Genomic DNA, 27,088 nt, shown 5'->3' with positions numbered 1-27,088 from the left:
CTTGAACTAGAAGAAAAGCTTTCAGCTCTTCACCATTGGAGTAAGACGGTAGCTGTGGATTTGCCATATATGACCATTATTATTTTGAGGTACATTCCCTCTAAGTACCCACTTAGTTGAGTTTTTATCATAAATTGGTGTTGTATTTTGTCAGATGAAATTTCTGCATCTATTGAGATGATCATATAATTTTATCTTTCATTTTGTTAATGTGGTGTATTGTGTGATTGATTTGCAGACGTTGAACTATCCTTGCATCTCTGGAATAAATCCCACTGGTTGAATTGGGTTTGCTAATATTTTGTTGAGTATTGTTGCATCTATGTTCAATAGGAATACTGATAATTAATTTTAATTTCTTGTGGTATCCTATCAGATTTTAGTATTAGAGTAATGCTGGCCCCCTAAGATGAATTTGGAAGTGTTTCCTCCTCTTCTTTTTTTTTGGAAGAGTTTTAGAAGTATTGGTATGAATTTTTTGAATGGTTGGTAGAATTTACCAGTGAAGCTGTCTGAGTATGGTCTTTTGTTTGTAGGGAGTTTTTAAACTACTGATTCAATCTCCTTGTTAGTAATTGGTACTTCAGAGTTTGTATTTCTTCATGATTCAGTCTTGAATGGTTGTATGTTTCTAGGAATTTATCTTTTTTTAGGTTGTCCAATTTGTTGGCACATAATTGTAGTAGTCTTTTATAATTTTTTATATTTCTGCAGTATAAATTACAACTCCTCTTTTATTTCTGATTTTATTTATTCAATACCTCTCTATTTTTTTTGAGAAGTCGAAGGGTTTGCCACTTTTGTTTATCTTTTCAAAGAACATGCTTTTGGTTTCATTGATTTTTCTACTATCTTAGTTTGTGTTTCATTTATTTCTGCTCTGATCTGTGTTATTTCCTTCCTTCTACTAACTTTGGGCATGTTCTTCTTTTCTAGTTCCTTGAGGTGTAAAGTTAGGTTTTTCAATTTGAGATTTTTCTTATTTCCTGAGGGAGCCATTTATCACTGGAATGTCCTTCTTAGAACTGCCTTAGCTGCAACCCACAAATTTTGGTAGGTTGACCTTCTATTTTTGTTTATCTCAAGATATTTTTTTATTTTGATTTGAGTTCTTTATTGACCCATTGATTGTTCATGTGTAGCATATTGTTTAGTCTCCACATATTTGTGAATTTCCAATTTTCTTTTTGCATTTCATTTCTAGTTTCATACTATTTTTGTCAGAAAAGACACTTGATATGATTTCAAATTCTTACATTTGTTAAAATCTGTTTTGTGGCCTAACAGAATCTATTCTGGAGAATATTCCATGTGTACTTTAGAATAATATGTATCTGTTGCTTTTGGATGGAATGTTCTGTATATATTTGTTAAGTCCCTCGGGTCCAACATATTGGTTAAAGTTGGTATCTCATTATTGTTTTTTCATGTGGATGATCTATCCCTATTCATTGATTAATGTGGGGTATTAAAATCCCTTCCTAGTATTATACTGCTGTCTATTTTTCCCTTTAGGTTTGTTAATATTTACTTCATATATTTACATGCTCCTATGTTGGGTGCATGAGTATTTATAACTGTTATATCCTCTTGTTGGATTGACCCTTCTGTTATATAATGCTATTCTTTGTCTCTTAGTACAGTCTTGTTTCAAAGCCTATTTTGTCTGATATAAGTACAGCTATACCAGCTTTCTTCTGGTTTGCATTTGAATTTGCATGGAATATCTTTCTCCATCCTTTCACTTTCAGTCTGTGAGTGTCTTTAGGATTGAAGTGAGTCTCATGTAGGAAGCAAATAGAAGTATTTTTAATCCATTCAGCCTCTTAAAGTCTTTTGATTAGTCCATTTACATTTAAGGTAATTATTTATAGGTATGCGCTTATTGCCATTTTGTTCATTGTTTTCTGGCTCTTTTGTAGTTCCTCTGTTCCTTTCTTTTCTTGCTGTCTTCCTTTGTGGTTTCATGAGTATCTTTAATTACATGCTCACATGCCTTTCTCCTTACCTTTTATGTATCTACTATAGGTTTTTGCTATGTGGTTAGTATAAGGGCTACCTATAATGACATATTTATAACAGTGTATTTTACATTGATATCTTAAGCCTGCATGTATTCTAAAGCCATATATTTTTACTCCCCCCACCATATTTTATGTTTTGATGTCACATTTTACATCTTATCTTGTGTATCACTTACTAATTATTATAGTTACAGTTATTTATTCTACTCTTGTCTTTTAGCTTTCATACTAGCTTTCTAAGTAATTAATCTACTCCTTTTACTATATATTTACCTTTGCCTGTGAGATTTGTACTTTCATATGTTTTCTTATTATTAATTAGTATTTTTTCTTTTTACCTTAAAGAAGTCTCTCTAACATTTTTTGTAAGGCCAGTTGAGCAGTCAACTCCTTTGTCTTTTTTTTGTCTGAAAAATGGGATTAAGTCCTATCTGTCCTTAGTGGTATTAGCTGCCTTCCATTTCCTTTTCACGGCTTCTCTCCCCTTGCAGCATATTCTTCAATCTCAAATGAACAAATTCCCTGTCTGTGTCTGGCTTCTCCGGGAACCATATGAAGACATCTCCTTTCGAACTATTCTCACCCAAAAGGTAGAATGACCCTTTTAAAAGCAGTCAGATTATATCAGTCCTCTCTCAGCACCTTATAGTTGGCTCTCATCTTCACTCTGAACTGAATGTCAAAATCTTTAGAGACGTCTGCGAGTCCCTGTATCATCTGCCTACACTCCAGCCCTGCAGCTTGCTATCCCATGAACTTGACAGGCATGTCCCACGTTAGGGCCGCTGCTCTAGCGATTCTCTTAGGCTGGAACATTTTTTCCCCCAGGAATCTGCTGTTTGGTTAAATCCTTCACCTCTTTTAAGACTCACCTCTCACCTTCTTGGTGAGGTCGCCCTCGCTACCGCCCTATTCAACACAGAACACTCTCCCCGACCTCCACGGGGCTTTCCTCAAATCCTCATGTCCCTTTATTTTTTTCTTTTGCCATTGGACTTACCACTTCCTAACATATTAAACAACTTCCTTTCCCCTGCTAGAATATAAACTCTACAAGGACAGAGTTCTTTGTTGTGTTCCCTGATGTTTCTCAAGTGCTTAAAATAGTTCCTGATACATAAGCATTCCATAAGAAAAAGCTATGCAACAATTACCATAAATGATCATGTTATTGCTGGGTGGGAGAAAAATCACACATATATAATATAGGTCACACGATTACTACAATAATAATTCTCTTTTGAAGGTAAGTTTAAAACCAACTAATATAAATTGTGTTTGTACATAAATTCACATTTGAGCACACTTATTAAATTTTAATAATGTATTTTAATGTCACTATAAAAAAGGAAAATACAATTATTCAGACTTGCTAATGGCTAATTTAGAGGGTGATTATTCATATTATAAATTTTTTCACTCACCAAGGGTTTTACATGTAGGGTTTTACACAGGGTCCTGTAAAGATTCAATACTCCTCATTCATTAAAAAATATAATTAACTTAAACATAAAATTTTTTAGGAATACATCTACTTCATAGAATAGGACGTTCATGTAAAGAATTACACAATTACCTATAGATGTATCAAAGTCACTCATTTTCATATTATATCTTACATTCTCTTGATGTTACAGATGCAGAAGTCAGAGTGCCATATAAGAGTCAAATTTAATTTAAAAGAATCCATTCTTAAACTTACTGCATTAAAAATACTCAAAAATATTTATAGAACAGTAACAGCCAGCTAACCTATGACTTTGTTTTGAATTTACACACTGAATTTTTAGAAAACCCAGCAGAGGAGCTATAAAACTGCTTTGATTTTCAGTTTTAAATAAATCCTTAATATGATTTCAGAATAAGTCTAAGGTTTGGAATTCACTGTGTAAGCAAATCAATAAAGCATATTGTACTAAGTTATGTATATAAAAAAGAGATTTGGAACAACTTCCAGTGTACCGTAATAATGGTAAATAAATCTCACACGTATATGTATATATGTGCACATATATATATCAGACAGATGCTTAGCAAAGAGAAAATGAAGTATAATTTAAAATATTCTGCTTCTATTTATATATTTTTAAGTGTGTCAAAGGAAGAAATTAGACGTTAGCTGCTAAGATATACTTCTGATGTTTAATTTTTATAGGAAGAAGTAAACAATATATGCTCTAAAACAATCTGAGCAACATTTTCAACTAGTATTTTAAAAAAATTTCTCAGTTGTCCATTTACTTGAAATGATTGGACATATTTGGATATAGGGAATTTTAAATATTAGAAGTCATAATCATTTATCAAGATGAATAAAGCTTATATTGATTTTAGGATTTTGAACATGGAGCATAAAGGTATTTAAATAACAGAACTACCTCCTAAATAAAGTGAATGTTAAAATATTATATATTCCCCCAAACTGATCTACAGGTTGAATGTAGCTTTATCTAAATACCAGTGGGCTTCTTTGTAGAAATTGACAAACTTATCCTAAAATAATTGTGGAAATTCATGGGATCCAGAAGAACCAAAACAATTTCAGAAGAACAAAGCTGGAGGATTCACATTTTCTAATCCTAAAACTCACTACAAAGCTAATCAAAATAGTGTGGTACTGTCATATGATAGACCAACAGATCAGTGGAATAGTACTCAGAACCAAGAAATAAGCCCCACAATGATGGTCAATTATTTTCAACAAGGGCCCCTAGATCTTTCAAACAGGAAAGGCAAATAAGAAAAATTACCATATGACTCAGCAATTCTATTCTTAGTTACATTCCCAAAAGAAATGAAAGCATATGCCCATACAGAAATTTGTACACAAACATTCATAGTAGCATTTCTCAAAACATCCAAACAGTGGAAACAACCCAAATGACCATCAACTGATAAACATATAAACAAAATGCGCTATCTCCTTACAACAGAATATTATTTGGCAATAAAAAGGAATTAAGCCACAATATGAATCAACTTTGAAAATGTTATGCTAAGAGGAGGAAGCCAGTTAGAAAAGAACATATATTGTACAGCTGCATTCATATGAAATGAAAATGTAGAATAGGAAAATCTAAAATGACATAAAGTATATTACGCTTGCATAGGGCTGAGGGTGCCTAGGGCTGAGATAGAGTGCTGGGGGAGAATGGGATGGGGTTTGGGGGGTGACTGCTAAAGGTGTAGAGTTTCCATTGGGGATGATGAATATGTTCTAAAATTGATTTTGGTGATGGTTACACAACTCTGTAATGTACTAAAAACCATCAAAGTATACAAGTTAAATTCATGAATTGTAGGTGTATGAGTTACATTTTAATAAAGCTGTTTCCAAAAAATCAACAATACTATACATTAATAAGTAGAACTTGATTCAACAGAAAGAAAGGGCTTTCTAAATTAGAGTATACAGATAAATAATTTTCTTCTTTGACATTTCACTGAAAACAAGTGGCACAAAAGAAATAGAGGCATGCCAGTAATTTATGTAATGAATAATAAAAATGAGAAAAATGACAATTACTAACATTGACAGAATGCTTTATGGAATACAAAGCACTTGCACATATGGTCTTACAGGCAACAAATGACAAACCAGAATAAGTCACTTGTCCCCTCCCCTGAATTCAAACATACAGGTAACATAAAAGAAAGAGGAAGGCTGAAGTTTTGACTCTTAAGACATACTCAAAAATTCATACAGAATCTTGAAGAAACACTGGTAAAGAAAGTAGGTAGGCCTCCTGTAGAGAGTATATGGTAGCCTGCATTAGGTGAGGGCCAGAACCCATAGTGTTCGGAGGGATTGGTGCCCTCCCTACCTTCTGTAGGGCAGGAAAGCAGCAGAATGTGCTCAATGCCAGCCCAAGCCTGTAAACTTGACGGATTAGCTCTAGAGCTCAGCTGGGTGAGGGAATCCCGTAGCCATAATACATGCAGGAGTCTGGACATCGCCTAAGCAGTCACTTGCCCCCATCTCAACTACTGACCTGGCAATTACATCAGAAAGAGGTGGCCACCTGATAAGGATAATGCTTGGGAAGGAGGTACTGCATGTTCCACAGTAAAAGGCACAGCTATGGCAAAGAGCAGCAGTGGCGGATCCCAGATTACACACTGTGGGCGGCTTCCTCCCCTCCAACCATTATATCACCTGTAAAGGCACAATCTAGAGTCAAGGGTTTTATCCCTTTTGCTAAGTGGCTCTTAATAAATCAAAGAAAGTATGTGTACATGGAAAAAAAAAAGAAGGATACCTCTGAGAGTTTAAGTACTATTAAAGAAGTAGAAAAGGGAAACAATGTACACTAGAGAAGGTCAAATATAATGGAGGGTGCAGAACAGTATTTACATTAAACATAATAATGGTTTCAGAATCATAAGGAGAGTATTAGAAACATGAAGAATCTGCAAGCAATTATAGAGAAAAACCAATTGTAGGCACTCCCACAAAACAATCATTGTTAATATGAAGTCAATGGGTTAGAAAAGCAGAAAAGATACACTAAGGACAACTTAGTAAACTGGAATGCCAGGTTGAAGAATGTTGCCAGGCGTATCAGGGAGAGATAAAAAAGTGGAAATAATGAGAGAAGAGTCAAGAAATATAGATGATAAAAAAGTGTCAAGAGTATCAATAAGATTTCTAGGAGAGAGAAAAGAGTAAGAAATATTTAAAGAAATAGTAACAAAAATTAGCCAGAATTATAATAACTTATAGGTCTGCAGATGAAAAGGGTGGATAGAGTACAAAATAGGAGAATATATACACATCTAAGGGAAATTTAAGAACACTAAGAAACAAAGAGAAAATTTTGAAATACTCCACAAAGAAAAAAGAGGTCATCTGCAAAGTAAAGAATCAGACTGACATCAGAATTCAGACAATGGAATACTACCTTGACAGTGTTGATAAAGAGAACTTTGAAACAGAATTTTATATCTAATTAAACTGTTATTTAAAAGTGAGGGCAAAATAAATATACTTGTAGGCATTTAAGGTCTCAAAGAGTAAGCATGCAATATTTCTCTGAAAAATCATCTTGGAGGATTTCTCCAGTGAAAAATGAAAGAAATGCATGAGTAAGCAAGTAGATATAAGATGTAAAGGAAGGTGAAAAAGTTCATTGCTATTTATAATATACCATGATAAAGAAAAAAGTACAGCCATAACATCTGGATCAAAAATTCTGGGCAGTATTAACTAATGTAGGAAGGGAAGAACACAAGAGTGTTGAGAGCATAATTTTGTATGGTGTGGGCAGAGCAGGAACATGTACATTGGTAGGGAAAGAGAACCATTACTATGAATTTTAATAAGTAAGGAGTAACAATCAAAAGCGTAGAAATAGAATATGTAATCCTCAGTTTAGTAGAAGAAAATTAGTTTACCCAAAAGAAGATAGGGCAAAGAAACAAAAAGAAGTAAAGCTAGTAACAAAGACAGTACCACCACCACCACCACCACACACGCGCACGCACACACATACACACACACCATGGAGTAGCTAAAATAAGCCTTGGTAGAACAGTATTTATTGTCAGAGAAAATAGATTAAGTTTACTAATCGAAAGATAGATTCCCAGAATGACTTTCTGTAAGGGATAGGTATAAAACAAAAGCATACAGAGAGATGGGAAAAAAGAAATAAAAGGGCTCTCAAGAAAGAAAATGCAAACTAAAAGAAAGGAGGTAGAAATTTTTTAACTTTAAAAAAACTTAAGGTTAAAAATATCGCAATGGTAAAGGACATAAAATTTGGAAAGAATAAAGCAAAGAGAATGATTAAGAACACATGTACTCCTAACAATACCTTCATGAGCACTAGCAAGCAGCAACTGACAAACTACGGTGACACATATGTATGTAAATTAATTTGTTCTTTAAGTCTGTGAGTTTCCCAGTTCTTTAGTTATACCTTTTCTTCCTTGGCCTCTGTATGTATTGTTTACATTCATTTTTTTCTTGTGACTTGAGTTTAGCAGTATTTGAGAATGTTTTAAACAGATGAGAAAAAAAGAATTGCATTCAAATAGTCGAGGTTTTCTATTTGATAAAGGTTTTACCCTAAAGTTATTTAAAAGATGGGGCCAAAATGAAATTAGAGCACTTACTGTAACTTTCATTTAATCATTCTGTCTCTCTTCTAATTTCTTGCCAAGTAATGGAAGACATACACATAAATTTCCTAATGTTCTAAGCTTCCAAGGCAATCTGTGATCTACAGTAGTAAAAAGTCAAGTATGCAGAAGCTAAAAGAAATTTCAAAGAAAAATGTCCTCTAAACACTGGCCTTTTGTATAGTTTCCATGAAGTCTAATTTAGTTTTTTTTTTCAGAATAGCCTAAAATATTATAGACAGAATCAATTATATTTGCACCTAGGTCTTTGGAGGAATCTATTTTTATATTCCTTACTTGAAGAAAAGCAAAATCTGAAAATAGCAACATGAAATTAGTCACATAAGCACAGTTTTTAAAAAGGAAATACAATATTTCAACTCCACAGTGTTTCTTAATCTTCCTACTTAAACATCTTACCATATATGAAATATGAATTAAAAAATTTTAAACATTCAGTTAAGTTACTATGCCTCAAAATGCTTTGATTAGTCATTAATCACAATCTGTGGATTTTTGATCTCTGGGAGTTATAGTTTTCAGAAATCATTCCATGCATTATTTCAGGATTCTAATACCACATTTACTTGCACATAATGATTTCTCTTTCACCATACTCTTATTTCTACATTTGCAATAAAAGAATACACCAATACAGCCTTTACCACAAATAAAAATATTCACTATATTCTAAAATTCTCAACATTCAAAAATGAAACTATGCAATTAAAATAAAGCTCATCTCCCCCACCCTTAACATTCAACTTTATTAATGAAAGATAAATGTGAATTGTTAACAAAGGGGCACTGGGCCCTCCAAGGACTAAATATAGGTGTTTTGTTTCTTCCACCATACCTGTACCTTAAATTCCTGCAGCTCCTATCTGTCAGGAAAAGTCTGCCAGGTGAGCCCGCTGTCACTCTTGCCTAGGCTAATAGATTCTCCTGTGGCTTCTGTTACAACTCATGTCATGCTATTAAAACTATGAGCCTTGAAAATGGCAGACATAGTTAGCTGAATTTTGTCAACTCTAGATAATCAGACTTTGTTTGGGTTCACAAGCAGATGCAGTTTAGAGAAGCAACATAAATATGCAAATCACAGTGGCCCCCTTTCAGCACCACTGTTCCTACCTCTAAGGGCCCTCGCAGAAAGTCTGTTTGTTCGGCTCCAACTTCCAGAGCTACGTCAACAGAAGCAAAGGGGCGGCTGGCCATCTGCTGTCGTTCTCGAAGCAGTTGCTGGAGGGGGTTAAAAATGATTTGTTTTAAAATAGGTTGAAATCACATTAAATTCAACAATTTCTGGTTCCATTTTGAACAAACAGCACTGAAAATTTAAGAATCATCTAATACACATGTCCATATCTAAATCACTAAATATGAAAATTACTTTTCTGTCCCTGGAAATTATATTTCTATTGAGGATTTAAGCATAGGGTGCCTACAAAAGAATTTTCTCCCTGACCTTTATCTCATACCCCAAAAATACTCAAAAGCACTTTGAAAGCATCAGGTGAGAGCTGCTACTTAAGTAAAATGTGCTATTACCGTTATGGCATAGCCATCCCATAGCTTCCCACTCAAATCATGCTTTGTCTTAGCTAAAAGCAAGGAACAGTAACAATATTTAAGAAAAGATAATAAAAAGTTGTCAAAATGCATTAATAAAGATTGAAGGAACATTTATCTGCCAAGACTAAGTTTTAAGATGTCAAGGTCCCCTATCAATTGCTATGGAACCAGCAGGAATTGCTATTGGCAGTGTTTAACTTTAATCAAAGGCCTCTGTGTTCATTATTCAGAATGATTAGTAGATGGCAAAAGTTTTGTGCCAGGGCTTCTAAAGCAACCCTAGATATTTGTTTCTTTCTCTTTGTGCCTATTCTGGGCTTTGCCCAAGCTAAAACCAATAAACTAGCAAATCCTAACCAACTACCAGGCTAATTTATATTTCTGCCTCTCCTTGTAATTATAATATTCATTAAGTCAGGATAAGAAAAAATTGATGACCAGCACTAGATATTGCAATTCCTGCCTTTCTCATTCTATACAGCTACTAAAATTATTATTAAATATTAAAAGTGGATGAGCAATGCAATTAAATACTCTTTCAAATAAGAAGAAAATTGTATCACTGAAGGAAGGCAAAATCTCCGAACACAGTGAATGGCTTCATTATTCATAGAGATTTTTAAAGATTCACTGACATTAACTTAAAAACATTAAAAACCGGTCTTTGAATGTAAATATATGTAGCACTGTGATGCATCATTCATAAAATTCCCTTTTAGATGATGAAGGAACAAAAGCCAATACCTAATGACAATTTATTGTTTAACATTTCTAACACTTGTAACAAAGCAATGACGTTATTCATGAAATGAGCGTCTAAAATATAATTTAAGGCCTTGCTTTGTTATTATTAAAAAGAGACCATCCACATGCTAATATGGGATAAAATAATACAATTACTACTGAATAATAGTTTAAATTCTTAAATTATATATATATTTGAAATAATAAAGACATACTAAAAAGCATATTCAAAGTAAAAAGTAACTAATCTAAACCACAAAGTATTCACTTTAATATAAATTCAAAATTATATTATTAAAAATATAGCTGCTGGAAATAGAATCTTGCTTGTGCTCCTCTCAGCAGGAGGGGCCAGTTGATCTGAATATTGTATCTATGCAAAATGTAAACATAATGTTCTTTCAAATGCTAAGGGACACTAAGTGTGGAAGATACCACACTCTGTGGTAAAAACATACACATGCACACAAATATAACAACTCCCTTTCTTGTAATAAAGTACAACTAGTCTTGAGACAAACGTAAATTCGTTTGTGTTTGAACACAATTTCCTACTATTCAAATTAAAAAGTTTCTTCATTCAAATTAAAAAGTTCTTCTCAGCTTACAAATGTCTTCTCATATAACTAAGAGATTTTTAACAAAATGAATAGTTTCTGTTTCTTCATCTTACCATTTCCCCATGCCTAAAAGTAAAGGCCTACAAGACATAATCAATGAGTACTCAAGACCCCAAATTGTAATATAAATCTCTACATATTCCAGTTCACTATCTTTGATAAAGAATTGATTTCTCTGTAATATAATGTATTGTTGTGACCCCTGATAGTCATAATAAAGAAAAATCAGGGACTACCTGCTACTTTTGTTCATTTAACAAAACTATTAGTGGGATACAAAAGTGTTTTTATAGATTCTGAGCTTTGAGTTTCCATCACCTTTTAAGATTGAATGCCTAGTACAAGCACTCTTTGCAAAGAAGAAAAATATTGTTCTTGCCCAGGACCATAACACTCTCATTTGTAAAATGAGACATGGTAAAGTAAAACTAATTAGGGTACAAGACAGAGTGTATAGTAAAGCATACAAATGGGGAATTAGCCAAATGAATTTACTCCAGGCCACTTAGTAAAGGACTAGTTGGAAGACTCTGTCTGACATACTGTTTCTGACTTTGGAAAACTGATGCCAGTATTCTGGCTGAAATTCAGGAAGGGTAAATCACTTTCTCCTGAAATACTCTTACTTTGATGTGATGGCCCTAAAATAATAAAATAACAAAATGGAATGTGATGGCCCTAAAAATAAGATTCTCTTTGCTACTAATCTCTAGATTTCAGCTGTATCCTTAACAAATGTCCTTCTTCTTCCCAATTAACACCTGTGTGCATTACTTCCCAAATTTTGTCTCCTCTCTGTCAGAACAAAGGAGACATAAATAACATGCTCACAACTTAAAATCTGTCAATATTTAGAATGCTTACTGACAGGCAATATAAGCTCTGGCATATGAAGGACCTTTGTTTGATACCAATGTCTCCTTAGCTGTCTGAGCTTAACAGAATTATTTACACCTCTCTAAACCTCAATTTTTCTCACCTGTAGAATCGGGTTATTAATAGTGTCCACACCTACACCTATACCTCAGAGGACTTGTTTTGACTCCCTGCTTCTCCCCTTACCTGTTGGACCATAAGCCAATTGCAGAGACTTTTCTAAGGCTTATTCTTTCTCCCTGTAAAACGGGAATAACAATAATATCATAGGGTTGGGACTAAAGAGATAATGCACCTGGACTGCTCAACACAGAGACTAGCACACTGTGAGTACTCAGTAACGAATCACTGATACAATTATTACATTAAATTTCAAGCATTAATTTTGTCTTTGAAGATGGCACACTCATTACCACAGGCCCATTTTATTCTAGTGACACATTTTGCTTTACGAGCTTCCCTTTTAACAAATGTTGCAAATTTATAAGACAGTTGGAAAATGTCATGACTGTGGTAAAATGAATTTAGATTTGGAACTGCTTTCTGCCATTTGTGACTAAGAATGATAAAAACTCAACCTACAAATTAAGAGGAAATATAGAATACTTGCTTAACAGTTTTCAAAAACTAATTAATTTTGTGACTGTGATTTTTATATAAAATGAGGTTTAACATTTTGTACATCAAATACGAAGCCATATAACAGATGATCGTTGTATAACTAGTCTGCTATTGCCAATTATTCAGCAGAAAGATAAAGCCAAAAGAACAATTTGATCACAATACAATGGAGTATAATCAAGCTGCCAGAAACACTGTTATGAAGCAAATTTAAAAATTAAAAAGATGTTTGTAGTATTGTGCTTGTTGTCCATAATAACTGCTTTATTATTCAGAACCTCTTACAAAAAAACCCAATGAAATTAAAAATAATATGAAAATCCATGCTTATATATGGCAACCAGTACTTACTGATTCTATCAGATGTATATATGAGATTTCTTCCACTCAGTACTACTACTCCGAATATTGTATAATTCTCCAAAGTTTGTACTGGCCACCTTTCACACCACCCCAAAGGAATACAACTCTTTAATAGAGTTCAGGATGATAATCCTTAAACACACACACACACACAACAGTATCTAACTCTGTCCCTGATTGTCTTCATACCTCCTTCCTATTATCTGGGTCCTAGCCATCTTTCTCCCCCACCTCCAAATGTCCTCTCCCACCCCAAGTCTGGAGTGAATTATTCATTATATTAGCAGGTTTTTCTGAAATCTTCTTTAAGGCAAAAATCTTATTTTTTATTTGTTTTTTTATTCCCCAAACCACTTAGTTGGTAGTCTACATCACCGGATGAATGAACAATTAACTTGAAATATAAAAATCTGTGTATTCTGAATGTGAGTGAAGGCAAATTATGATAATACTGATTTGATTGTGATTAAGCCTTTAAAAGTATACGTCCTCTGATATTAGAACTTAAGTTATCCTCCAAAGTAAATGGGTGTTCATTTTTTAGAATGGAAAAAGTTTGTGGACCCAACAAATCAACATCAGGTTTCTTGTTGCTCATCTACTTAATTGTAGTACTGCAAAGATTATTTTTAAAACTGCCATGAAATAATCGTAACGCATTCATATTTTTTATAATAATTGCATTTCTAAGGTTTTGGAAAATTATAAAAGCAACAATCAGAATAACTTAATTATTACTCTTGAGCTTACATACTAAAGTGAAAAAAATGTTTGATTTGAGATTCAGCAAATTTCATGAGAAAGAGTATTTCTGTTATTAATACGAGCACATATGACAGAGTAATATATGTCAATCTGTTTAGTTCTTCTGGTGTTAGGATGGTGTGAGGAAGTAAAGAGAAGTGGCAATATTTTTTGTACCATTGAATTAGGAAAGCATGGTATTCTATCATTTTATATAACTAAATCTGCAAGGCACGAGTCTCAAACTCTCATTCAGAATACTGGGAGTCTTGTGCTTCTAGTCTGAAGTTGGCTTATACAGATAGTGAGGTTAGTGCCTTATGGGAGTGGCTTGGCATAACATCTTTGTTGAAGTTACAATTACTTTTTTCTAGGTTTCTACAATCTTTGACCTATGGGATTATGTTAGTCTCAAAATACGGTTATTTACTTGAAAATAAAGTTTCTCTAGTAGCTTCCTGACAGGTATTAACTGGGTTTAATGAAACTATTCACTTCTCATGATTTTGAAATTTATTTGCCAAGTAGTGCTTTTCCAATATTTGTACTAACTTGCAAAATAAATTTCTGTGATTGACCAGAAGGGATTTCGTTATTCAGGAGATTCCGCTAAGTCCTAAGTTTACTCAATTTGTGTTCATTATTTGAAAGCAAAGTGTTCTCAGCTGTCACATGGTCATAGGTTTTCCAGGTAGGTGTTCAGGTATGCAGGGGGTTTGAACAGTAATATGCCAAAAGTAAAACATACCTTTACTATCATCGAGCCTGCTACCAGATAGAGGAAGGATAGATGAAGAACAGAAAATGTTTCTAAATCCTTCAAAATACAAGGTTCAATATTTCCTCAGAGCTAATAGATTATATCAACTTATATATATCAGTGTATATGTGAAAGTGTATATGTGATAATATGCATAAAAATTATATATATTATTAATCAAAGTAAATACATTACAACTCAAATTAAAACTGAAACTTACATATAAAAGGCCAAGATAAGGATTAAATAATGTCAGCAAATGAGCATCCTTATTGTCATCTGGATAACACCAAGCATGAAATTGATATGACTAAGACAGTCTTCATAGATTCTTAGACTTGGAAAAGACCACACAGATCCTCTAGGCCAGAGATTCTTCAACCTGTAGACCACAGACCTCTAATTGGTAAATAGATGAGCGCTAGAAAACTCAGTGAGCCTGGCAATAATATATATTTTTCTTCAAAAGAATCTTTCTTTTGTAATTTCAATGGATTCAATAATCTTACTGCTGGCTTAAAAAGCTAATTGCTTCTCACTCAGAATGAGGATGTAATTCCACTCTTTTCTTAAATTCTTTCAACAAACAAATCCATCAACATATATATATCTACATGCTTGATAAATATATACATGTTCTTAGAAATAGAATGGAGTAAATTTGGAAAGTAAGTAAAATTTTGCCTTGGAAATCTCTACACACTGCTATTTGCTAGACAGAACTTGAAAATTATTTATCTATTTATTTTTATTGAAGGGTAGTTGATACACAATATTATATTGGTTTCAAGTATACAAGATAGTGACTTGACAGTAATTTACATTGTTAAATGCTCACCCAAAGTAGTGTAGTTAATATCTGTCAACAGAGAAAGATGTTACAGAACTATTGACTATATTCTCTATGTTCTGCCAGAACTTGAAAATTATATTAAAGGCAGAATGGGTTCAAAGCTTAAACATCTATTTCTAAAGTTTCCTTTTATTTCTTCTTTTCATCTAACTCAGTGCTTCTCAAACTTTGGTGGTTATGAGGTTATACGTACAATGTCACCTATACTCTATATAAATGATTTTGTCTCCAAAGGACATCTGCTTTGCATACGGATTTTAGATCATGAATTCCATGTAAAATAATTCTCATGGAACTTGAAAAACTGTCGATAACAGCAAGAGCAAAGTGGCCCAAACTATATGGCCAGGTAATATCACCATCATTTGCATAAAATAACATCTTAAAAGCTCTCTACTGACAGGAATTAAAATATATCTCACTTTGATAAGTATGGGCATTTTAAGCATGGGTCGTCTTCATTTAGGTTAATTTAGGCAATGTCAAAGGAAAGAAAGTATGTCAAATCGTCCTCATTCTATGTATTCATGGTTATGCACTCTTAATTACGCATCATGGGAGTCAGACTTGCACTTCTTCACGGCACGACTCTTCCTATTTGAAATTGGAAGCCCAGAATATGGAAGGAGCACCTGACAGCTGCCCCTACAGACAGTCACTATACAGCTTCATGGAAAGTAGGTTTGATTTCAGAGGGATAGACCTTAGCAGAATTTGAGCTTTTCTTCATACAAAACCTGTTTCTTGAAGCATCCACAGGTTGCTTATCAAATCAGGCAAGCTTCATATCATTAGTTAGATTGGTATAATCATTAAAAAAAAAAAAAAGAAACCTGGTTTGTGGTGTAGAACAAAGAAAAGTGAAACAATATCCTTGTTAAATTATTACATCCACTCCAGAAATTGTTAGTATTTGCTAACATTTCTTTAAATATTTTGAAGTAAATTGGGAATGAATTGGTGGTTTCATTATTTCTCTTTAGCCTAAAAGAAATACCAACATGTCCCAGCACAGCCAACTCCTGGTTTCCATCATGTGTTGACTGCATTAACAAAGAATTCCATTTTTTGAAAATTTTTTCAAAAGAAAATTATTTGTATCTTAACAACAGTAAATAGTTGATGGTCAATGCAAACCTTTGATTATGCAGATCATATAGCTTGTATACTTGTTTATATCTTAAACTTGGCAGCATATCTTATTTAATTCACTAATGAGAACAAGTATGACTAAATATCTCTTCCTGCATTAGCAATAAGAAAATAATTCTCAGTAAAGTCTTACTGCCTTGTCAAGAAATGTCATTAAGGAAGGAAGCAGATTCTTTACTTGGCATTCAAACGGATAAATATTAACAACTAAAATTCTGGGCAGAATTTTTTTTTCTTTCCTTTTCTTTCCTCTCCTCTCTTCTACTCTCCTCCTCTATCTGTCTCTTTGTCTTTCTTTTAAAATAAAAACCTATTCTTAGAACAATTTGATAGAAAATTCTTTTGTATCTTGATTTATTTGGTGAGTAAGTTTGGCTGTGATCATTCATTCATTCACTGACAATATTTTCACTGAATTCCTACTGTGTTCCAGATACTTTTCTAGGAGTGGATATATGAGGTGACTGATTCTGATTCTATTAAGCAAGTCTTCCATTATTAAACTGTATTAAATGTATCAGGGGCTCTCTGGATCATCCACCAGGAGACTAGGGGAACATTCTGATACTGGAGAAAGTATGTATGTAGCCTGGACTTAAAAGCAACAAAGCCTTAGAGCACAAAAACCTGAAGATATCTAAATATATTGCAGAATATTTTGAAGGTTACTTAAGGCAACTTTAAAATTAAAATTTGGATTGTTAATCTCTTCTTTGTTGACATAGATGGCATCACTGATTTAGACTTGGCCAAAGATGATCTCACTTCTGAATAAAATAAATCATGCAGAATGGGTTCAACTACACGAGTCAAGAACTAGGCTACTGCTTGATACAAGACCATTCTGTCTAGTGAGCGACAGAAAATGGACTTTTTCAAGGCAAAATTTTGTTTTGTTTGTACTTCTTGACATTAAAACAGAAACTCAACAAATGAAACACTTATTGCCAATTTTAAAGATAACTCTGGGCACTTGAAATCATAATTAAAAGCATATCAGTCTTGTTTATTCAACATATGCTTATATCAACAAATAAAATATTACAGAAAAATTCACTACAGAAAACATAATGTTCAGGAGAAGAGAGACAATGGAGGGAAAAAGTGCTCTAGGCAGGATGATTACAGAAGGTCTCCTAAGAAATGACATTTGGCCTGAAAAGAACAGTCAGAATAGGCATGAATCACCCAATGCTCAGTAGTTTAACACAGGAAAGTGTATTTCTTGTTCACACAAAATCATCTACAGGTCCAGATCACTCCCCATCTATAACTCAGCAACGTAGACTGCTTCAATCTTATAGCTCTGCCATCTCAACCCAAGAATTCCTTGAGTGTAAGGGCAGAAAATAGATTAATGAATCCTTTATGGACTTTTCAATGCCTCACTCCAAAAGTGACATACATCTTTCCATAACAGTCACATGGCCCACCCTAACTACACAGATGCCAGAATATTAGGTCAATGGAACAAAGGAAGCCAGAAAAGAACATTTCAGGCAGAGGGAACAGCAAGTGCAAAGTTCCTGAGGCAAGTCTGAGCTTAAAGTGTTCAAGAAACAGAAAGAAGGTTGGGTCTTATTGAGCAAGGTGGCAAGAAGCAGAATGAACAAAGGATAATTTTGGCCCTATCGAGATTAAGAGAAATAGAAATAATATATTGTGATTCAAGTGCTATAGGATCCAATAAATCAGATTCATTATTTTGTGAAACATGATTCCTCTTTGCATTTCTCAGACGGTCCATTTCTATGGTATTAGAAGTTGCTTGGAACAGACAGGCAAAAGAAATAGGCTTTACCATCCTTCAAATAAAATTATTTAAGACATAACCCAGAAAACAGTAAGGGTAGTTAATCTCTGATACAATGAACCTAGCTCTCCCAATAAGTATCAAAAGGTCAATTTTGTATGCAACCTTCTTTAATACAAAAGGCCAGGTGGTTGTAATTTATCTGAGCAAATCAAAATGAGCAAAAGGATGAGTACTGAAAAGGTCATTTAAAGCTAGATCCCCAGAATGGATATTTAATACATATTATTCCTCAAAGAGCAAAAATGCGAAGCTGGATAATTTCAAATTTGAAAACTTGCACTTGGAAAAAATTTTTCTCACATAGAATGCCCTCACAAACATATTGTAGAATATATTACTTCCCCAAGCTAGAGGTCCAGGTTGTAAGAGAAGTACTTGTCCTGCTCTCTAAAACGATGTGCAAATTTTGTCTTTGACATCCAAGAGGTGCACAATATGATCAAGTCAACCTTGACAAGTGGAAATATAAAAGCAGCTGATTACAATAGAAATGACACATCGACTCCTGCTTGTGTGCTAGTAATTTACGACTCGAGGCTCTTGTTACAATAAAGCTCAGGTCAGTCCTTCAGCCGCTTCCCCTCCCCCCATAAGAATTAATTTACTAAATTAAGATTTTTTTTTCCTCCCTGATTCTGGGAATCAATACAAAGCTCAAGATTCATTCTGAACCACAACATGCTAGCTTCTAGGTTAAGAAATTCCAAATGCAACATAACTCAGTTAGCTTTTTCATTTACTGTATAAGCAGTTCTTGCTGAAAATTTAAGTAGTTTTTGACAATGAGTTTGAAATTCTTCAAGAGGTATTTAAATCCTCCTAGAGACATAAATGACTCAAACACAAGCATTTACCTCTTAATTAATATTTAACACATTTTTTTCCTTTAAGGAAAATGTGATTATTTTGATATTAGCAAATGGAGTAATCTTCAGTTCAATATTGAGAAACTCTAAAAGTTGTTCTTTAGTAAAATGTTTCTTGTGAAATAACACATCTGCTAATTATCATTTTTTAAAGTTTCTATTCAAAGATACCTATGATATTCATTGATTAACAAGTGTGAGAGATTAACATGCAGTGTTGTTTATAATCTTTTGTGAATGAGACATGATATAAATATTTTGCTTTGTTTTTATTATAGCTGATATACAATCTTATATTAGTTTCAAGTATACAACACAGTGGTTCAACAGTTACCCACATTGTTAAATCCTCACCCTAACTTGTGCAATTCCTATCTGTCAACAAAGATGTTACTAGATCATTGGCTAAGGATATAAATATTTTTCAAATCTTATTTCAATCATTTGAATCTTTAAATTTGAAGGGCAGTTTGACAGCATGGACTGTTCATGACTGATATAAGCTAGTTTTCTTATGTACTTGAATTGGTGTGCTAATCCACAAAAATCAGAATGTAAGAAAATCAGTGGTCTTGGCAGAGTGATTGGAGTAACTCATTCTCAGAGCTGGAAGGAATCCTAAAGGTATCTTAGTTCAGTTTTCTCATTAAAGCAGGGTCAGAAGTGTTTTGACTTTTCTGACAGATAGTTGTCTAGTATCCTCAAAAATGTCTAGCAAAAGCCCCACTTTTTATCAAGGCAGTATTTTTTTTCCCAAAGGTTTTTGACACTGTTACGAAGTTCATTCTACTGAACAAAAACTAATATTCTTCAGATCTTCTTGGATTATTAAAATTATATAGGATACTTCTAACCTCATTTACCAAAATTCCTTTAAATATTTATATATTTGAAACTTTTCTCACATATTCAAATCAAGCTATTTGACTATCTTTAATTTTTTCATTTATTATTTATGTAGCAAACATTTATGGATTGCTCCAGTGTACTGGGTAGAAGGCCAGACATTGGCATTTAAGAGATAAGAAAAATTGTCCTGTTCTCAAGAAGTTTATTCATAGTCTCATAAGTAGGACAAAACTATTTCTCATTTCGAATAGTATTCAGCATTTAGTTTTTCAATGTCTTTCTTAAAATGTAAAATGAACACAATTTTCTAGATGTGATCTGACTACTGGAGAATATGGTACGACTATTACTCTTAATGTATTCTAAGTTAACGTGCATTTTTAAATTTAATTTTTAAATAGATTTTTGTTGTATTTTAAGGACACTCTGTTGTTGGACCCAATCAATAATTCCAGATCTTTCTCCCATGAACTTTGATGAAAACGAGTGTTCCCTACTTAACACTTCTACACGTAAATTTTTTAATCTGAATTCAGAACTTCACATTATTTTTAATTTTTTATGTTTTACTGTTGTTCTTATTGTTTTTAGCTTATTTTTCCTTCAGTATAGAATTCCTTTGATCCTTTAAACTTCCAACTAACATAACTAATAGCTGTTTCTCCCCATATCCTCATTTCTGTTGAGCCCCTATCCCATTCCCTTGACCTTGTCAATGCCAATTGATGGCAAAGAGAACAATCAAGACAGGGAGTGTCTTACTTGCTAGTAATCAAAGGCAATCAAAAAAGCCACCAAAAGAATAACTTTTGTTATTTATATGCCGGAGTTTCCTCCATATGATATCCAAAGATAGAACAGATAACTTATTTGGATTTAGAAACATTTGGTTATTTTCATGGGCTATATCCATGTATCCACACTGGGAGGGACAGATTTATGGTACCCAAGAGGGTCCCTAGCTAGGTGACTAGGAACATTCTCTTTTATTTTCAAATCTTGTGAAATCATCCTTTGTCCACTGTAAAAAATCCAAAATGTATCCTCCTAGACCTCCCCTGAAGCACAGTTTTTTGGATTATATGTTGCTGAAAACTAATTTTTGTACTCTGTATACATATTCTATGAGGAGTAGGTCTCAAACATGGTGCAACTGAAGTATGTCTTTGCATAGTTTTGTCTTAGCCAGTCCTTAACCAATGACGACTAAACAGCTTTCTTGTCTCATTCAATCTCATGGTCCAAGAATGCTCCTTTATTAGTTCTTCTTATGTACTTCGTTTGCTTCACCTATTGACTGGTACATGTTTTCCTGAATTTATTGGCTTATGCTGTATGCCTACTAGCAAAATATATCTAACTATATAATTATTTTCCCAAGACCAAGTAAGTATATTTTAACTCTCACCAAATACGTTCTATATACTTAACTCAACCTACAAATTCCCTTCATTCAACACAATACAATGTATATCACTGTTCCCAATTTGTCCATAAATCTCTAAATTTTATAGTCAGGCAATTTATTTCCTGGTTGGTGAAAATTTTAAATGGATCAGAGAAAAGAACTATTCATTACTGTACGAGAAAGGGACTATTACCTAGCTGTCAACAATCAATCTATTGAACTGTTGGGGTCTCTGATTAGGTTTCAAATAAATATCCACTTGGGATTCTGAACAAGTTGAAAAATAAACAGTGAAGATAAACGACAGTATCATCTTTATTAGTGATGCTGTTTACTTCACCTAAACTTATAAATTAAATAACTCCTTCCACCTCCTGAAGGGTAGAACAAGTAATGGGAAAACCTAACAAAGAAAGACACGTATCATCAGTCTTCAGCCAGGGCCATGGCCTTAGGGTGCAACTAATCATGCAGGTGCAACTTTTCCTAAGCCAGTAAACTGAGGCAGTGATTTAATTGTGTGGGAAAAAAGTTTCTTTAGAAATGGTTGGGCAGAAGAATATTTGCTGTTATTAAACTACAAAGAAGCCAAGTTCCATAATATTTAGAACCACAATAAGCTTTAAATGGTGTTAGGCCGAGGTAGCAAGCACTACTTACTTGGCCTAAAATTCCATTCTGTACTTATTTTCTAACCAGTTCATTTAAAATGTCAGTCTCTCTCTCTCTGTCTCTGTCTCTCCTTTGTCTTCCTCTCTCTCTCTCACACACACTGCCACTGCTCCTCTACCCTGCTCTGTTTTTCTCTTTAGCATTCTCCACCATCTTCCATGCTATGCATTTTGCTTATTATTTGTTTATAGTCTGTTTCCTCATTGAAAGCATAATAGATTTTTATTTATGTTAAGTATATGGTGTGTGGCAGATGCTCGATAGATATTTGTTGGATTAAAGAATTGAGGACTGAGGGGAGACCTATGGATGAACCACAGGATCATGTGGTTTAAATACAGGCTCCAGGCTACTCTCTACCATGTGGTGTCAGGTTCTCTCTGAATTGGCTAAATAACATAACCTTTTATGACACATTTCTCCCACTTGGGATTTAAAATATAGGTTAAGAATTTTGGACAGCTCGTATAGATTCTTTTACTTTAGATACCACTGAGATGTTGCTATAGTGTTAGGCCAAACCAAGACCTAAGTTTAGACAAAGACATTTTGCCTGAAATAACTCCAATAGAAGCTAAGGATTGGCCTATTTTCTAAATTTGGTGATTGCGGGGCCAGTGATGTGAAATGTTTCGTGTATTAGTAATGATTTGTACTACTTAAAAATACAGCTTATGAACTAATAGAACTGTGTTGACCTCAAAGGAACTTTCATGCATGTTGGCGAGAAACAGAAAATTCTAACTACCTGTGAATGGAGTATGCTTCTGGCTAAGACTAAATAGAATAAGAAATGCTGAAGGATAGTATTTGGAATTTGTTTGAAGAATTTTTAACTCACAAAGGCAAAATAACTTTATTTTGGATTTATGATCTCGAAAACAAACATAATCTTTTAATCTGGAAATTGATAAACTGAGGAGACTATTCGATTAGGGGCATTTCTGTGTTGAAATTTTATTATTGATGTAACTTTATGCACTTTAGTATTTAATGCAATTTTGTATTTAATTTAGTACTTAGTATATTTAGTGAGTTATTTAATGTGACCATATAGTTAACATAATTTGAGATGGGAAATAGATTGGGGATTAAATTTGTATTTAATTTAGTACTTAGTATATTTAGACAGTTATTTAATGTGACCGTACAGTCAAACATAATTTGAGAAGGGAAATAGACTAGGTACAAAGTATCATTTAAGTTGATTTGATACATGTATTGTTCCAATCAATTTTAGAGCTTTCTAGGTGTAGAATCAAAATTGACCACTGTGAGTACCAGGAGAATACCCAAAGCTGCTGTGATTGGAGTTGGCACCCCTCCTCCTGATTGTGGGAACAGAGCTGTATTCACAGATTGCTGATATACTCTGCCAGGTGTATAACCACTCCCATGGTTGACCATGGGAGATGGAGTGACTTGTTCTATTGAAGAATAGGTGTGTTCAACTCAAGTCTGCCTCTATTCTTCTTAGAAGTTAATTTGCTGAGAGAGAATGTGACTTCTCCTCTGATCATTCATCTCATACCTTCTTATCTGGGAAGATTCCCACAGGGGAAATCATGTCCTCGTCTAGCGTTATCCATGGCAGGTGACTAAATCTGCCTAATTCTGGAGTTCAGCATTAGCAAGCTCATTAGGTTTACATACCAAAAGTTAATTGTTTAGTTCACATTTGTTTAGAATCTAGGCAGCAAAGAGTGTTAATTATTGGGGCTCCCTTCAGAAACCATCAACAACTATACTATTATGGAGTGTCCATTTTTCTATTTACTTCAAAAGAGTATCAGATATTGCTAAATTTCTTGCTGAAGTCAAGATATATTGTATCTGCAGCACATCCTTGTTTGATCAACCAAGTTATCCTAACAAAAGTTAACTCATTTGAAGTCTTAACTCATTTGCAGCTTTAGATTTTCTAACACCATTTCTTTTACTCAATAAATGGATGCATGATTAATTAGAATACTTAATTTTAGCATCTCTTGGTATTTGATCAAACACAGCTTTTCTGTAAACATTTTGAAATCTATCTTGCTAAAATTGGGTATATATATATATGCCTACTTCCTATATAGCTTTTCCTAACTTTCATATACTCTAAGATGACACGATCAATTTTCGCCCTCTCAGGACTTCCACAGTCACAACTGGTTGGCAGTTTCTTTCACTATTCTCTCTACCTTCTGAGAGTCGAAGCTGTCAGCAACACTAGTCAAGAATCGATCATATCTTCAGCTTTCAGCAGAATGTGCCTTCTAGCAGATGTCCAGACAGTTTCTACTCCTTTAAAATTACTCTGTCTTGACACAGTGCCAATTTTGAATCTGTCCTGGGACAAAGGCAATCTATCACAAGTCACACAATTATGACTGCACACACTTTCAACTCAAGGTACATGTTTTGGAATTAATTCACCTACATTACTCATTAGAACCACCATCTTTAAAATGTAAATAATCTGATTCATGTACCCTTTTCCCATTTATTATACCCCTTATATTGATACTATCTTGGCTTACAAGCACCAATCTTTCATCTCAGGGCTATCACATGACTAAAATAAATAACTAATCGATAAAGTACATGCTTCATAGCTTCTAAATTTCACCCAAGTCTCTGCATGCTTTCAATGCTATTTTATCTCATTCTCTTAATATAGGGTGAGCGACTTCCTTTGGTGAAAAATGCTACTACTATAATCAATCATCAGGAAAGTGGGATTCCTCCACAGGACAAGACACTTTGCTAAGGCTGTGAAGACTGGCAAGAAATAGGACAGAGTGCTTGTCTTCCAGATTTTATTCCACTTAGAAGACTGAGATTTAAAGCACGGAATGTTAATTTACAACAGAAGATTTTAATGATAAAACAAGTCAGAAACGCAAATATGTGATCATGTGTCAAGTGAGTGGCATAAACAAATGCTGTAATCTCAGAAGAAGATAGTATCTCCATGGACTGCACTGGAACTAAGGGCCTTAAGAAGTCTGAGAGACAAAACTGACACTTAACAGCTGTATAGGATTTGAATGAACTAAATTATAAATAAATAATAATTTGGGGCAGAATAATTCTTTTATTTCACAATTCTGTTTTATGAGAATAAATGGAGCCTCATATCCTGCTTCTTCATACATCAAATTCCTGTATCTTATTCCTTTTCATTCATCAAATGCTGGACATTGTTTCCTTTCCTGTCTTTTTTCTCTTGGAATCGCTCAGTCTATCTCATCCCTGAATCCCAAATCTTTTTCCACCCTGCCTTTTGTATTCCTTTCTGGTTAGAGTAACCAAAGGTAATATCTTTTTAACCTTTCAACACAGAATAAGTTTGTGATACCAGGATTTGGAAAACAACTACATTTGCTTCGATCATTTCTTTGACATCAGGTTTGCTCACACTAAACAATGCAACATGTAGTGGTTGGACAAGTGCGTGGTCTCCGAATGTGTGACGTGTTAACAAATACCAAAAGAATTGTACACTCTCTTGGATGTTTTAGGCTTTTTTAGTAAAGAAACTACCTTATTTCCATTGATTTCAAGGCCAACTAGGTCAAAATTCAAAGAAATATATAGATTATTGCAAAGTGAAGGAATTTTTATACTATTAAAATAGACTTGGAAATGTAATTGGTCTTCACTACTTTTCAACTAGCTCTTCTCTCATCAGGAATAAATGTAAAGAATGTAGCATTAAATTATTATTTAACCGACTGAATACCATTGCTTTCAACAAAACATATACGCATCTTTCCTTTCTGAGAATCCTAAATAAACAATTATAATTTATTTCTCCAAATCCTTACCTACTCACTTCAAAAGAAGTGAGATAACTAAGCCAGTGTTGCTTAATTTAAATGTTGTATTGACCTCAAAAAAAAGAGAGAACAAAAACTACTTGTAAGCTCATCAGTCAAAGCTATTTACACCACAGACACTAGCAAATACACAGTCAATAAGAGTTCAAATGCTACCCTTTAGCAATTTTCTTGCTAACATTTCTACTTGAACTTCCAATAACATTTATGAAAATTTACCATATACTGCTGACTTAAAACATTTAACTGGAAATGGTGCAAACATACCTTCAGAGAATCATGTATCAGATCTGCAACATTTCCTTTAGTGCAGACAAAAGGGGAGGAAGATCAAGTATAATGTCGTTGGAAATAAGGCACTCTTTGTATAAAAGATTACTTACTTAACCCTTTCAAATGAATAGTATTAAAGATGGAACAAGAGATTGCGAGTTTTCAAATATGTTTTTTATTGTTACCTATTGATATACCTTTTTATTAAAACAACAATTCCCATAAGAATGTCATACTTTGAAATGATTTCTTCACAAGAACCTTGTGAGGTCAGACTCCCATTTTCTCAGGGAAGAGTTAAGTCACAAAGCATATATGAAACTTGCTAAAGGGCACAAAAGTGCACATATCCTTTGACTCAGTAATTCCACTTTATGACTCTATATTAATGAAATAATCAGGGACACGAGATTCATAAATTCCTGCCGAAGTATAGGTTATAATAATGAAGAACGAGGCAATTTGGTCAAACAAATTTTATTCTCATTGTGTTTGTATTGTGGTATTGACAACTCTGATCTACTAAAAATAAGAAGTGAGAGAACTCTAGGCTAATGGGTAGAGTATTCTCAGTTCCATCTATAATTCCTGCCATCTTGGGAAAGTTATATTTACCCTCCCAAATGCTTATTTCCTTTCCCCAATATTACTACAGTAATCTGATAATGATGACTTTTATATCAATCTTATCATATATGTAATTTAAATAATTTAAAAGGAAAGAGATGCGTAAGATAAATCGGTAACAAAAAAACATCAAGGAACATTTTAAGCTAATTAGCAAAAATTAAACTAATGAAGAACTTCAGTAATTATATTAAGGAAATGCAATTGGTTTGGCCTTTTTTAGAGAGCTATTTGTTAACAGATCTCAAGAACATCAAAAGTGCACATATCCTTTGACTCAGGAATTCCACTTTAT

General features: G+C 33.6%; 1 protein-coding gene across 5 annotated transcripts in view; it reads right to left on the bottom strand.

The window, feature by feature from the left end:
• The window catches only part of ATRNL1 (attractin like 1), a 750,424-nt gene that overhangs the window by 208,972 nt on the left and 514,364 nt on the right, over positions 1-27,088 (bottom strand). For all 5 annotated transcript variants that reach the window (XM_036898417.2, XM_036898415.2, XM_036898414.2 and 2 more), the window contains one exon: positions 9,282-9,389. In XM_036898417.2, coding sequence (XP_036754312.2) covers positions 9,282-9,389 — 108 coding nt within the window. The remainder of the gene's footprint in view (positions 1-9,281; positions 9,390-27,088) is intronic.

This window comes from Manis pentadactyla, chromosome 8 (genome assembly GCF_030020395.1).
Source record: "Manis pentadactyla isolate mManPen7 chromosome 8, mManPen7.hap1, whole genome shotgun sequence".
In the NCBI taxonomy this organism is placed as follows: Eukaryota; Metazoa; Chordata; class Mammalia; order Pholidota; family Manidae; genus Manis; species Manis pentadactyla.
The sequence above is the reverse complement of the archived record's forward strand: the minus strand, read 5'-3'. Positions and strand labels throughout refer to the sequence as shown.